The sequence below is a fragment of the Ranitomeya variabilis genome, chromosome 4 (assembly GCF_051348905.1).
Source record: "Ranitomeya variabilis isolate aRanVar5 chromosome 4, aRanVar5.hap1, whole genome shotgun sequence".
NCBI classification, from domain to species: domain Eukaryota; kingdom Metazoa; phylum Chordata; class Amphibia; order Anura; family Dendrobatidae; genus Ranitomeya; species Ranitomeya variabilis.
Window position 1 is genome coordinate 99156553 of NC_135235.1, and position 15334 is coordinate 99171886.

The 15334-nt window shown below is 51.7% G+C and overlaps 1 protein-coding gene across 3 annotated transcripts in view; it reads left to right on the plus strand.

Annotated features, from left to right (window-relative positions):
• The window catches only part of TBC1D12 (TBC1 domain family member 12), a 124632-nt gene that overhangs the window by 24041 nt on the left and 85257 nt on the right, over nucleotides 1-15334 (plus strand). The window contains exon 1 of one of the 3 annotated variants that reach the window (XM_077258970.1): nucleotides 1984-2009. The exons of the other annotated variants lie outside the window; for them this stretch is intronic. Within the exon in view, the coding sequence (XP_077115085.1) occupies nucleotides 1999-2009 (11 nt within the window). The 5' untranslated portion in view covers nucleotides 1984-1998. Of the gene's footprint in view, nucleotides 1-1983; nucleotides 2010-15334 lie in introns of those variants that run through there. 3 annotated transcript variants of the gene reach the window in all.

A 15334-nucleotide genomic window follows, 5' to 3' on the forward strand; every position in this document is an offset into this window, starting at 1 on the left:
CAGTATTTGGTCAGTATTTTACATCAGTATTTGTAAGCCAAAACCAGGAGTGGGTGATAAATCCAGAAGTGGTGCATATGTTTCTATTATACTTTCCTCTAATTGTTCCACTCCTGGTTTTGGCTTACAAATACTGATGTAAAATACTGACCAAATACTGCTAGTGTGACGGCAGCCTTATTCGCATGTGGTGAGGATCAATGCACGGATTTTAGGATGAGCTGTGCTTTTTCATTTTTTCAGTAGTAGTTTGGAGCAGAGACTTTGCAGATTCCTCTTGTTATTATTATTATTATTATTTATTGTTATAGCGCCATTTATTCCATGGCGCTTTACAAGTGAGGAGGGGTATACATAATAAAAACAAGTACAATAATCTTGAACAATACAAGTCATAACTGGTACAGGAGGAGTGAGGACCCTGCCCGCGAGGGCTCACAATCTACAAGGGATGGGTGAGAATACAGTAGGTGAGGATAGAGCTGATCGTGCAGCGGTTGGTTGATCGGTGGTTACTGCAGGTTGTAGGCTTGTCGGAAGAGGTGGGTCTTCAGACTCTTTTTGAAGGTTTCGATGGTGGGCGAGAGTCTGATGTGTTGTGGTAGAGGGTTCCAGAGTAGGGGTGATACGCGAGAGAAATCTTGTATACGATTGTGGGAAGAGGAGATAAGAGGGGAGTAGAGAAGGAGATCTTGTGAGGATCGGAGGTTGCGTGTAGGAAAGTACCGGGAGATGAGGTCACAGATGTAAGGAGGAGACAGGTTGTGGATGGCTTTGTACGTCATGGTTAGGGTTTTGTACTGGAGTCTCTGGGCAATGGGGAGCCAGTGAAGGGATTGACAGAGGGGAGAGGCCGGAGAATAGCGGGGGGACAGGTGGATTAGTCGGGCAGCAGAGTTTAGAATAGATTGGAGGGGTGCGAGAGTGTTTGAGGGGAGGCCACAGAGCAGGAGGTTGCAGTAGTCAAGACGAGAGATGATGAGGGCATGGACTAGGGTTTTTGCAGATTCTTGGTTGAGGAATGAACGGATTCGTGCAATATTTTTGAGTTGAAGTCGGCAGGAAGTGGAAAGGGCTTGGATATGTGGTTTGAAGGAGAGATCAGCGTCAAGGATAACCCCGAGGCAGCGAGCTTGTGGGACTGGGGAGAGTGGGCAGCCATTTACTGTAATGGATAGGTTCGTTGGGGGGGTCACGTGAGATGGGGGAAAGATGATGAATTCTGTTTTGTCCATGTTAAGTTTCAGAAATTTAGCGGAGAAGAAGGATGAAATAGTGGACAGACATTGAGGGATTCTGGTTGTTCCAATTGTTTGGTGTAATCACCATGTAGGGATGACTGGTGGTAACATTTGGTTACTTTGGGTGGGGTTGTATAGACTAGCATAGTATATAGGAATAGTCACAAGACGGCCCCATGTATGTGCAGCTATCTGGCCACATGACAAGGGGAAAGACGTGGGGAGGAAACTGCTCATACAGACAAGTTGTGCTAGTGTCACTGATGAGCAATCCCTTTATGTGGAATGTGTTTACTGGGAGTTTTCCTAATGAGCGCGCATCATCTCAATTACAAGAAATATAATTTCTCATATTCTTTCAGTGTTTCTGGACAAGTTTTTACAACATTATATAAAAAAAAAATAGGTGGAAGCTATGTAAAAAAAAAAAAAAGGGAAAAATCACAGCATGCTACATTTTAGTTTTTTTTCTTCACCAAGATGATGCCCCAGCGGACCCCATTATAGACTGATCAGTGGGTTGAGTGGCCTTTGTGTCCTCACAGCTGTGAATTGTTTTATTGCTCCTTTGTCAGAACAGACAACCAGAATTGATAATGCAGATGTGAACAGAGCCCAAAGGCTTTGAGACAGATCGCATGCTCAGGGCAGTGAAGAGTAAGCGGCTAACAGAGCCCGGGAGAACCAAATCACAAGCAGTCTAAATTTACACTACCCGATCTGTATCTTATAAATAAGGAGAACATGTGGAGCATCGATGAAAACTAGGTAACAAAGTTTGTTTAATTAATGATCCATATAAAAGTTAAAATTTGTTTGTACCACAAAGTAACACACTCACAAGATGATGCTAATCAAATGCTGAAAAACACCCACAGCGCCCCAAAAAAGAAAAACCCCATAATTTAATAATGTCAAATAATGACAAACCATAGCAAATGGTCTAAATTAGGTAAGCCAGCTGCACAGGATTTATAGTCATGGTCACCGACATCCCGAGAATATATTTTAAGTATCGCTAAATTCCATAACAAGTAAAAGGAGTCTGACGGACAAAAGGCCAGGCTTACCAATAAGGGGGACGAAGTGGGGGGACAGCCGGAGAATGGACCCCGACGCGCGTTTCGCGGCAGCACCGTGCTGCTTTCTCAAGGGGAAAGATCTGTATCTTTCCCGACATCGTTACTATGTATCAATAAATCCAAACTTCTACAAAGAACTTCCCCGGTAAGGGGGATAATGAGAGGTCGGGCTATTTTGTTATCACGGTTACAGAAGGGCAATGATTGGAACGTTTCTGGTATAAAACTGAAAATTACTTAGAATTGAGAGTCCTCGGTGGTTGATGCCTTTTAACTGAAAACTGTGGTATAAAATAATAATTTATACTTTTGATCTGTATCTTCGTTTGTGTCTTGGAATGAGATATTGTCGGGGTGTGTCATTCTGTGTAATTATGGTGCTTGAACCTCCTAGGTTCAAGCAACATATTGTAATCCGATTTCTTATATTTTCTTATTATTATTATTATTCTTCTCCGCGTTTTCCGCAATTAATGCGGCCCGAACCGCTCGGCGCAGAGACCCCGTTCAGGCGGCGTTTCGAAGCCCTCGGTGGGGACAGGTGTGCTATGACTTTTATAGTCGATCCGATATGTAGATTTTATTTAAATCGCATTTAAAAAAAAAAAATTCCCATAGGAAATAATGGCGAACTTTCCATTACCCCAAACTTGACCTTCCAAAGATGGCAGCTATGCAAATGTACGGTATCAATTTTAGGACATGATCATTTATCACACGGCCCCGTGTGCAAAAGTAAGTGCGCCCCCGGCCCCGTGTGCAAAAGTAAGTGCGCCCCCGGCCCCGTGTGCAAAAGTAAGTGCGCCCCCGGCCCCGTGTGCAAAAGTAATGGCGCCCCCGGCCCCGTGTGCAAAAGTAATGGCGCCCCCGGCCCCGTGTGCAAAAGTAATGGCGCCCCCGGCCCCGTGTGCAAAAGTAATGGCGCCCCCGGCCCCGTGTGCAAAAGTAAGTGCGCCCCCGGCCCCGTGTGCAAAAGTAAGTGCGCCCCCGACCCCGTGTGCAAAAGTAAGTGCGCCCCCGGCCCCGTGTGCAAAAGTAAGTGCCCCCCCGGCCCCGTGTGCAAAAGTAAGTGCGCCCCCGGCCCCGTGTGCAAAAGTAAGTGCGCCCCCGACCCCGTGTGCAAAAGTAAGTGCGCCCCCGGCCCCGTGTGCAAAAGTAAGTGCGCCCCCGGCCCCGTGTGCAAAAGTAAGTGCGCCCCCGGCCCCGTGTGCAAAAGTAAGTGCGCCCCCGGCCCCGTGTGCAAAAGTAAGTGCGCCCCCGGGCCCGTGTGCAAAAGTAAGTGCGCCCCCGGGCCCGTGTGCAAAAGTAAGTGCGCCCCCGGCCCCGTGTGCAAAAGTAAGTGCGCCCCCGGCCCCGTGTGCAAAAGTAAGTGCGCCCCCGGCCCCGTGTGCAAAAGTAAGTGCGCCCCCGGCCCCGTGTGCAAAAGTAAGTGCGCCCCCGGCCCCGTGTGCAAAAGTAAGTGCGCCCCCGGCCCCGTGTGCAAAAGTAAGTGCGCCCCCGGCCCCGTGTGCAAAAGTAAGTGCGCCCCCGGCCCCGTGTGCAAAAGTAAGTGCGCCCCCGGCCCCGTGTGCAAAAGTAAGTGCGCCCCCGGCCCCGTGTGCAAAAGTAAGTGCGCCCCCGGCCCCGTGTGCAAAAGTAAGTGCGCCCCCGGCCCCGTGTGCAAAAGTAAGTGCGCCCCTGGCCCCGGGTGTGGAAAGTAAGAGCCCCCCGGCCCCGTGTGTAAAAAGTAAGTGCCCCCCCGGCCCCGCCCACCAAATCGGAGGCCGAGGGTACCCGGCCACCGAATCGGAGGCCGAGGGTCCCCGGCCTCCAAATCGGAGGCCGAGGGTCCCCGGCCTCCAAATCGGAGGCCGATGGTCCCCGGCCTCCAAATCGGAGGCCGATGGTCCCCGGCCTCCAAATCGGAGGCCGAGGGTCCCCGGCCTCCAAATCGGAGGCCGAGGGTCCCCGGCCTCCAAATCGGAGGCCGAGGGTCCCCGGCCTCCAAATCGGAGGCCGAGGGTCCCCGGCCACCAAATCGGAGGCCGAGGGTCCCCGGCCTCCAAATCGGAGGCCGAGGGTCCCCGGCCTCCAAATCGGAGGCCGAGGGTCCCCGGCCTCCAAATCGGAGGCCGAGGGTCCCCGGACTCCAAATCGGAGGCCGAGGGTCCCCGGCCTCCAAATCGGAGGCCGAGGGTCCCCGGCCACCAAATCGGAGGCCGAGGGTCCCCGGCCTCCAAATCGGAGGCCGAGGGTCCCCGGCCTCCAAATCGGAGGCCGAGGGACCCCGGCCTCCAAATCGGAGGCCGAGGGTCCCCGGCCACCAAATCGGAGGCCGAGGGTCCCCGGCCTCCAAATCGGAGGCCGAGGGTCCCCGACCTCCAAATCGGAGGCCGAGGGTCCCCGGCCTCCAAATCGGAGGCCGAGGGTCCCCGGCCACCAAATCGGAGGCCGAGGGTCCCCGGCCTCCAAATCGGAGGCCGAGGGTCCCCGGCCTCCAAATCGGAGGCCGAGGGTCCCCGGACTCCAAATCGGAGGCCGAGGGTCCCCGGCCTCCAAATCGGACGCCGAGGGTCCCCGGCCTCCAAATCGGAGGCCGAGGGTCCCCGGCCACCAAATCGGAGGCCGAGGGTCCCCGGCCACCAAATCGGAGGCCGAGGGTCCCCGGCCTCCAAATCGGAGGCCGAAGGACCCCGGCCTCCAAATCGGAGGCCGAGGGTCCCCGGCCACCAAATCGGAGGCCGAGGGTCCCCGGCCTCCAAATCGGAGGCCGAGGGTCCCCGGCCACCAAATCGGAGGCCGAGGGTCCCCGGCCTCCAAATCGGAGGCCGAGGGTCCCCGGCCACCAAATCGGAGGCCGAGGGTCCCCGGCCTCCAAATCGGGCAGAGGGTCCCCGGCCTCCAAATCGGAGGCCGAGAGTCCCCGGCCACCAAATCGGAGGCCGAGGGTCCCCGGCCTCCAAATCGGAGGCCGAGGGTCCCCGGCCTCCAAATCGGAGGCCGAGGGTCCCCGGCCACCAAATCGGAGGCCGAGGGTCCCCGGCCTCCAAATCGGAGGCCGTGGGTCCCCGGCCACCAAATCGGAGGCCGAGGGTCCCCGGCCTCCAAATCGGAGGCCGAGGGTCCCCGGCCACCAAATCGGAGGCCGAGGGTCCCCGGCCTCCAAATCGAAGGCCGAGGGTCCCCGGCCTCCAAATCGGAGGCCGAGGGTCCCCGGCCTCCAAATCGGAGGCCGAGGGTCCCCAGCCACCAAATCGGAGGTCCCCGGCCTCCAAATCAGAGGCCGAGGGTCCCCGGCCACAAAATCTGAGGTCCCCGGCCTCCAAATCGGAGGCCGAGGGTCCCCGGCCACCAAATCGGAGGCCGAGGGTTCCCGGCCTCCAAATCGGAGGCCGAGGGTCCCCGGCCACCAAATCGGAGGCCGAGGGTCCCCGGCCACCAAATCGGAGGCCGAGGGTCCCCGGCCTCCAAATCGGAGGCCGAGGGTCCCCGGCCTCCAAATCGGAGGACAAGGGTCCCCGGCCTCCAAATCGGAGGACAAGGGTCCCCGGCCTCCAAATCGGAGGCCGAGGGTCCCCGGCCTCCAAATCGGAGGCCGAGGGTCCCCGGCCACCAAATCGGAGGCCGAGGGTCCCCGGCCACCAAATCGGAGGCCGAGGGTCCCCGGCCTCCAAATCGGAGGCCGAGGGTCCCCGGCCACCAAATCGGAGGCCGAGGGTCCCCGGCCTCCAAATCGGAGGCCGAGGGTCCCCGGCCACCAAATCGGAGGCCGAGGGTCCCCGGCCTCCAAATCGGGCAGAGGGTCCCCGGCCTCCAAATCGGAGGCCGAGAGTCCCCGGCCACCAAATCGGAGGCCGAGGGTCCCCGGCCTCCAAATCAGAGGCCGAGGGTCCCCGGCCTCCAAATCAAAGGCCGAGGGTCCCCGGCCACCAAATCGGAGGCCGAGGGTCCCCGGCCACCAAATCGGAGGCCGAGGGTCCCCGGCCTCCAAATCGGGCAGAGGGTCCCCGGCCTCCAAATCGGAGGCCGAGAGTCCCCGGCCACCAAATCGGAGGCCGAGGGTCCCCGGCCTCCAAATCGGAGGCCGAGGGTCCCCGGCCTCCAAATCAAAGGCCGAGGGTCCCCGGCCACCAAATCGGAGGCCGAGGGTCCCCGGCCTCCAAATCGGAGGCCGAGGGTCCCCGGCCTCCAAATCGGAGGCCGTGGGTCCCCGGCCACCAAATCGGAGGCCGAGGGTCCCCGGCCTCCAAATCGGAGGCCGAGGGTCCCCGGCCTCCAAATCGGAGGCCGAGGGTCCCCGGCCTCCAAATCGGAGGCCGAGGGTCCCCGGCCACCAAATCGGAGGCCGAGGGTCCCCGGCCTCCAAATCGAAGGCCGAGGGTCCCCGGCCTCCAAATCGGAGGCCGAGGGTCCCCGGCCTCCAAATCGGAGGCCGAGGGTCCCCGGCCTCCAAATCGGAGACCGAGGGTCCCCGGCCTCCAAATCGGAGGCCGAGGGTCCCCAGCCACCAAATCGGAGGTCCCCGGCCTCCAAATCAGAGGCCGAGGGTCCCCGGCCACAAAATCTGAGGTCCCCGGCCTCCAAATCGGAGGCCGAGGGTCCCCGGCCACCAAATCGGAGGCCGAGGGTTCCCGGCCTCCAAATCGGAGGCCGAGGGTCCCCGGCCACCAAATCGGAGGCCGAGGGTCCCCGGCCACCAAATCGGAGGCCGAGGGTCCCCGGCCTCCAAATCGGAGGCCGAGGGTCCCCGGCCTCCAAATCGGAGGACGAGGGTCCCCGGCCTCCAAATCGGAGGCCGAGGGTCCCCGGCCTCCAAATCGGAGGCCGAGTATCCGGCCTCCAAGTCGGAGGCCGAGGGTCCCCGGCCACCAAATCGGAGGCCGAGGGTCCCCGGCCTCCAAATCGGAGGCCGAGGGTCCCCGGCCTCCAAATCGGAGGCCGAGGGTCCCCGGCCACCAAATCGGAGGCCGAGGGTCCCCGGCCTCCAAATCGGAGGCCGAGGGTCCCCGGCCTCCAAATCGGAGGCTGAGGGTCCCCGGCCACCAAATCGGAGGCCGAGGGTCCCCAGCCTCCAAATCGGAGGCCGAGGGTCCCCGGCCTCCAAATCGGAGGCCGAGGGTCCCCGGCCACCAAATCTGAGGTCCCCGGCCTCCAAATCGGAGGCCGAGGGTCCCCGGCCACGAAATCTGAGGTCCCCGGCCTCCAAATCGGAGGCCAAGGGTCCCCGGCCACCAAATCGGAGGCCGAGGGTCCCCGGCCTCCGATTAAAGTGGCTACCAAGGATTCCTAAATGCCAAAATGGCTACCAAGGATTCCTAAATGCCAAAATGGCTACCAAGGATTCCTAAATGCCAAAATGGCTACCAAGGGGCCAAAGTTGCTAACAAGGGGCCCCGCACATCAAAGTTTCTACCAAGGGGCAAAAGTTGCTAACAAGGGGCCCCGCACATCAAAGTGGCTACCAAGGGGCCAAATTGGATACCCAGGGGCAGGGCCCTGCATGCCAGACTTGCTCCTGAGGTTCATTGGCAGCTGGCAGCGCTGTTCAAGCACCATGTATTTCCTTCAGGAAATGCCCATCTAGTTCTAACTATTGTTCCCAGCAGGAAAGGGATCGACCTGGTCGCAGTCATTATCTCTCCCCTCAGTCGGAGATCCTTCTGATAAGTAATAGGTGCCAGGCCCCAGATTCCTTCCTCACATATTTACATTGTAACATTTCTTCTGTGCTGCCTGGAAATACTTTGTCCCAGAGTTTATTTTTACCATGTGCACATGTTAAGTGTTTGCAGAAATTTCTGCATCTCTTGGCAGGAAAAACGCCACATAAAATACATATTTCTGCTTAGTTTTTAATGCATTTTTTTAACACGAGATTTTTTTTTACAGATTTTTCTCCACTCATTAGTATGGGTGTGATCTGCAGCAAAACTTGTTACCATGGCAGCACACGTCCTGCTGAAGACCCTCGTTGCTACTCCTATGAGGCTCAGTCACAGATCACCATAGTAGACTATAGGCCACTTTCACATGATCAGTATTTTCCATTAGTATTTGTGAGCAAAGACTAGTAGTGGGTAAATAAAATGCAGAAGTGTTGACATGTTTCTATTATACTTCTTCGGTGATTGTTCCACTCTTGATTTTGGCTTACGCATACTGATGTAAAATACTGACCACATACTGAATGTGTGAACGTTGCCATATACTGCAATACTGTATTATTATAGTAGAAAAGATCAACCCCCCTAACGGATGTGACCTGGACAGTCATATTTCCAGATCCTTTTCACCACACAAAAGCAAAAAACGAAACCCAAAAAGCAATGGCGGAATAACCTTTTTTTTTTCCATTTCATCCCATTTGGAAGTTTTTTTTTTCACGGTTTTCAGTGCATTGTATGGCAAAATGAATGTGTCAATCAAAACTACAACTTTTCTTGCAAAATTAAGCAAATCCCTCAAACATCTATTTAAGTTATGGCTTTGTATTATTATTTATTATGCTTTGCTTATATAGCATATTCCGCAGTGCTTTACATACATTATTGGCACTGTCCCCATTAAGGCTCACAACATTAATTCCCTGTGGAATGTGGGAGGAAACCCACGCAAATACGGGGAGAAAATACAAACTCCTTGCAGATGTTGTCATTACTAACCACTGAGCCACCATGTTGCCCCATAGAAGAAGGTGAGAAAAAACACAAACCAAAGCACAAGGCGAAAAATTCTCTGGTCCTTCAAGGGTTAAACAAAAGCAAAGACTATGGCTCTCCAGTGTGGGTGGCTGCATATCTTTATTCCATTCAGTAGAATAATAAGTCCAGGCGTCTAGATGTCTCCTCAGTCACATGTACAAGGAGGAGAATGGCAGGTTTGGCCATAAACACAAGGACAATATTGTGAAGAGATTTCTCTGATCGTTCACTCCTTTTTGGCTGACATAATCTGTCTGCTGCGGTGGTCATGGTTGTATTGTGCATGTGACATTACTGTTCATTTGTTCTTCTTCTTACAGTGGGTACATTGTTGGTAGCACATCACCTGGTTATGAGGGGCGATAAACTAGCGTTTTGGTTGTTTGTGGTAGTTGGCGTCATGTTTACACGTGCCAATGATTGTTCACAATCTGTAAAGTGACCTTAAAGAGGTCTATTCATTATTAATTTTCAGAAGTACACTGCTTGGTGGGGGCTTGGCAAGTCCGGCCGGTGGCATGGTGGAGCTGCTGACCTGAACTGTGGACTCTTTGATTCTGCAAGCCGGGGCAGCTTCGGAGGAGCTCAGAGGGACGGAAGCTGGCCGGGTCTAATGATACTGTAACACACGGCTTAGTTGTTACTCTCATTGCCTAGGAAACCAGCCACCTCTGATAGTCTGCATAGGTGGCCAGTAACCTAGGTAACACACTGTTGACTATAGAATTGAGAGGATATTTAATAAGGGGAACCTTGTGAAGTTGCTTGTTTCTACAATATAATTGTGCAGTGTAGCAAGTCTAATCATAAGTGTGCTTTAGTGATGAGTGAGCGTGCTTGGATAAGGTGTTCTCAGCACGCTAGTGTCTTGGAGTATTTTTGGCGTGCTTGGAAAAAAATACTCTGGCTGCCGCGGCTGTCAAACAACTGTGGTGTCGGGAGTATTTTTTCAGGCACGAGAAAAATACTCGATTAGGACATGAACGTGCTCGCTCATCACTAGTGGGCTTCAATGAAAGGTGAAGTAAGAATCCACAGAAGAAAATATTCGGCTTAGAAGTAGATATACAGATGTACAAAAAAAATCCACAATGGTCACTGAAATAAATTGAAAATTACTTTTGTCGGTTCCAAGTTATATTTACTGAACATCAACTAATGAAAATCAGACATTGCTTTTGAATTTTGGTTCAACAGAAAATTAAAATAAATAAATAAATAAAAAAAACTAATGAAAACGGCCTAGCTAAAAATGATGGTACATAACTTTATATTGTGTTGCACAACCTTTTGATGCAATTCCTGCAAACTAACGATTTCTGTAACTCAGTGAGACTTCTGCACCTGTGCACAGGTATTTTGGCCACTCATCATGATCAAACTAATCCCGCGGTCTCAGGCGTGAAGGCGCCTTCTCCAGACGGCAGGTTTAGCTCCGTCCACAGATATTCAACAGGATTTAGATCAGGGAACATAGAAGCCACTTTCAGAATAGTGCAATGCTTTGCTTTGAAATATTCTTGGATGTTTTCAGCTGTGTGTTTTGGGTCATTATCCTGTTGGCAGACCCATGACTTGCGACTCAGACCAAGCTTTCTGACACGGGGCAGCACATTTTGCCAGAATGCCTTCATAGTCGGGCAGCACATTTGGCCAGAATGCCTTCATAGTCTTCATATTTTGTTGTACTAGGGTAGGTGCACACGGTCAGTAATTGGCAGCGCTTTGGACGCAGCATATGTTGTCCTCTCCATCCAAAGCGCTGCCGGCTTTTGAACGCATGTGTTCATTGAACCGTGTGGATTCACCGCCTCCAATACATTGTATGAGTGAAATTTTATCTTACGGAGGCTCGCATCTCCACAAGATAGACATGCTGCGGTCTGGAAAGCCGCGCCACACGTCCGTCTCCGCAGATAAGCTGAGGTCGTCTGTGCACGCATAGTGGGCATGGGATTTCTTGAAATCCCATCCACTATTCTGTAACATGTGGACACTTCAGAGGTACGCAGCGTCCAACCTGTGTGCTCCTACCCCTATGCACAGTTTCAAGTCACCTTGTGCAAATGCAGCAAAGCAGCCTCAAAACCTAGCTGAGCCTCCTTCATGGTTCACAGTAGCTACAATGTTCTTTGTATGTTTGTTTTGAATCTGTGAACATAGATCTGATGTGACTTGCCAAACTGCTCATCTGTATTAACTTAGAGTAATTGTTTTAAGCTCATCTGTATTTAACTTAGAGTAATTGTTTTAATTAACAGTACACATGGAAATAAGTAACTTTGTAGATTATATTATCAGAGAAATGTTCTCCTTTCTCTTCCTGGACTGATCATCCACTCTCAATTCTCCATAAACTCTGTATTCAGTGATTACAGGCTTTTCCCATTACTGAGAGGCGGCAGTTGGTGCTTTTAACACTCTATAGGGAGGAGCTCGAGGCGGACACAGGCCTTCTGCTGCAAGTTCTGCTCTAAAACATCAGTTCCCGTTCTCCATAGAACTCTATGAGCACCAACTGTCAGCACCTATCTCAGTAATGGGTAAGTCTGTACTCCCTGAAAACAGTTTTCTCTAAGAAATGATATATTACAAGTTTCTTATTTTCACATATACTGCAGATTTATGGGGGGGAAAAAACTGTAATTCCCGAAGTGCCAGTGACATTTTGTAACTGCAGTAGCTATTGTTTGCCCTTATCGGTCATAAAGATCAGGTATGACATTTACATTTAGATATGGTTATAGATTATATATGACCTTCCTCATCCAGAGGATGAAAGCGTCTACAGTATACACATTGCAGGGTGAATACACCTGCCTTCCCCCATGTCAATGTGAGAGAACAATTTGGGTGTGTTGATGGGGGGTGAAGGTCATCAGCACTTAAGACCAGGCAATCTAAACCTCTTCCCTTTAGCCATCCTTTACCTCTCAGCTGGTTCCTAATGCAGAATTGCTCCCATTTTTCTCTTGCACACTTAAGGTACGTGCCCACGATCAGGAATAGTAGCGTTTTGGCTTCCAAAACGCTGCGTTCTACATTGCACACTTTTAATGCATGTGTTTTGTAACCAGGGCTGTGGAGTCGGTAAGCCAAACCTCTTGACTCCTCAATTTCCATGACACCAACTCCACCAAAATGGGCTCTGACTCCACAGCCCTGTTTGTAAATATATGGATTACGCTCATGAGACTAAGCATCTCCACTACAGAAATTGACATGCTTCTGCTTCATGAGTTTATGAAGCGTTAAAAAGCACAGTGGGCATGGGGTTTCTATAAATCTCATCCACTGTGCTTGTAATGTAAAAGACTGCAAAAATACGCTGCGTCCAAAACACTGCTATTCCTGATCGTGGGCACGCAGCCATAGATTTTGCTTCAGGTTCAGTGTTTTCCAGGACTTTTAATTAAAAAGGCATGTTTCTCATGTTTGTGTGAATGTGCTATGAAATCTATGGTATATTTTTATTTTTTGGATGTCATATACTCTTGAGTGGTTTCTCACCTAAGGGTACTGTCACACAGTGCCATTTTGATTGCTACGACGGCACGATCCGTGACGTCGCAGCGATCGTATGATTATCGCTCCAGCGTCGTAGACTGCGGTCACACGTCGCAATCACGGCGCTGGAGCGATGCCGAAGTCCCGGGGTAACCAGGGTAAACATCGGGTTACTAAGCGCAGGGCCGCGCTTAGTAACCCAATGTTTACCCTGGTTACCAGCGTAAACGTAAAAAAAACAAACAGTACATACTCACATTCCGGTGTCTGTCCTCCGGCGTCTCAGCTTCTCTGCACTGTGTAAGCACAGCGGCCGGAAAGCACAGCGGTGACGTCAGACGTCACCGCTGTGCTCGCTTTCTGGCTGGCCGGCGCTCACAGTGCAGAGAAGCTGAGACGCCGGAGGACAGACACCGGAATGTGAGTATGTACTGTTTGTTTTTTTTACGTTTACGCTGGTAACCACGGTAAACATCGGGTTACTAAACGCGGCCCTGCGCTTAGTTACCCGATGTTTACCCTGGTTACAAGTTAACACATTGCTGGATCGCTGTCACACACAACGATCCAGCGATGTCAGCGGGTGATCAAGCGACTAAAGAAAGTTCCATACGATCTGCTACGACGTACGATTCTCAGCAGGATCCTTGATCGCTGCTGCGTGTCAGACACAGCGATATCGTAACGATATCGCTAGAACGTCACGAATCGTACCGTCGTAGCGATCAAAATGGCACTGTGTGACGGTACCCTTAGGGCCCCTTCACACTGGTCGATTCTGCTACGATTACGACGCATTTGCGTCATATTCGACATCGCAGTACGAGCTCGTAGCCAGCGGTCACACTCTACGATGTTAACGCTTTTTCTGACGTAGTTGCGATGTGAACGTCACGCGTCGCAATCGTACGCTACCCTTCACACCGCCATAGTCCTACGACTCCGAGCGTGACGTATTACCAGCATGGGCGTGCTAAAACGTCACGCCCAATCAGGAGACAGGTATGCGGAAGCCCAACCCACGTAGTCGCATTACGAGCTCGTATGACCGCCGTCACATACTACGATTTCGACCGCCACAGCGAGACATTTACGACGAAAGAAAGTTCTGCTCTTTCTTTCACATCGTACGATGCTGGGCTGCGTCGCAAATCGTAACGCCATGTCACACTTTGCAACCTCGGAACGAGGACGGATAAACGTCACAAATCGAACGCTCGTTCAGACTTTGATTGCACAGTGTGAAGGGGCCCTTAGTCGAATATGCAGGACATCTCCATTTTCTTATTTGAACAGATGGCTATATTGGCAGGACCTCCCGAGCGATGTCAGAGTGTGATGTCTAAAGTGAGTCATGTTGAATGTAGCATTACTAACCAAAGCACCACTAGATTTATGCTAGAAATGCTGTACTGTGGAGACTTAATTTTTAACGTTCCACTTGTGATGCCCCTGGGGTTGCACATCTGAGCCACGTGATGCACGGGCTGACTGCAGGCTCACAACCCAAACTCACCAGCCTCCGCTGTTCTGATGAGCCCAGCGGCCGTCCATGCATCCATTCGTCTGCACTCAGACCACGACACACATGTGAATCCTGCATTAATTTTCTGAATGGTTTGCGTAACCCAAAGCTATTAAAACACATTTCCTTCATGTTATTGTAAGACACCCACTTTAATTAAAGTTATCCCAACTACAGGAGTACAGTGCACTTATCCTCTGCAGCGAATAGCTTGGCTCAACAGTCATGAAAAAATAGCTGGCACGAGACTGCCGAGTCCAGTGATTAGCTGCCACAATCACATATGCTGTAGTTGTGATGTCACCACTGCAGCCTGTCAGCAAAGACTAGGGGCAGCGGTGAACTGGCAGCATTTGGACCTTAGGTGAGTACAGTGCATCTTGTTATTTTTGTACTGGACAAGCCAGGACACACAAAATAATTGTTCCAGAAACCTCTTGAACCAGAACTGGCCAAGATTAAGATTTGTTAATGTTTTGGACCCGTTCCTGCTTTTTGGCATTTAGAAGTTCTCCTGATGCTCTGTAAAGACATCTGGACATAAATGAGTGGTGGTACTCATAGTAGCCATCTCTGGGGGCCAGAATGGAGCCAGTAGTACAGAGTAATCTTTCCATGTCTCCTTGTATTACAAGAACGGCCATACTGCTGCTGAGATGGCCCTGACTCTCCAATACAAACGAGCTGTTTGATGGAAGTACTGGAAACGGGACCTGGGGAAACCCATGACTGTTCCTTATTGCTGATATTTCTCTGAAAGATTTATTCTGTGTTGATCTGTGCAGGAGACAAAGTTAACTCATTAATGACTGCCAACATGTGTGGTGGTTTTTTTTTTTGGGGGGGGGGGTGGTATTAAGGGACTTTATTCTATAGGTTCATCAAAAGGCTGAAGTGTATAAGTCCTAACCCCCCCTCCATTGATTTCAGCCTCTGATCATGACTGTTTAAAGGGAACGTGTGATCTGCTTCTTGCTGTCCGAGCCACGGGCAGCATAACTCAGAGCCTGGTTGTGTGATTGCAGCCAGGCATGTTTTACCCTGAAGTGCCCAACTGAACGTGAGCTCCAGAAGCTTCCTGCCATCCATATTGGTTATTGGTTCTCTCGCTTCCTGGTAGCTTCAGCCATCGTTTCCTCCCTCTCCCTTCCTTTTCTCTCTACAGACACTCGAATATCTGTCTACTGATTATTGGGGGCTGACCAAGTATTTTTAACATGACTGAGCAAAGATTTCACCCTAAAGCCATATACTGCTATCCAAACAAAGTTTCTCCCAGCTCCCCGATATATAGTGTGC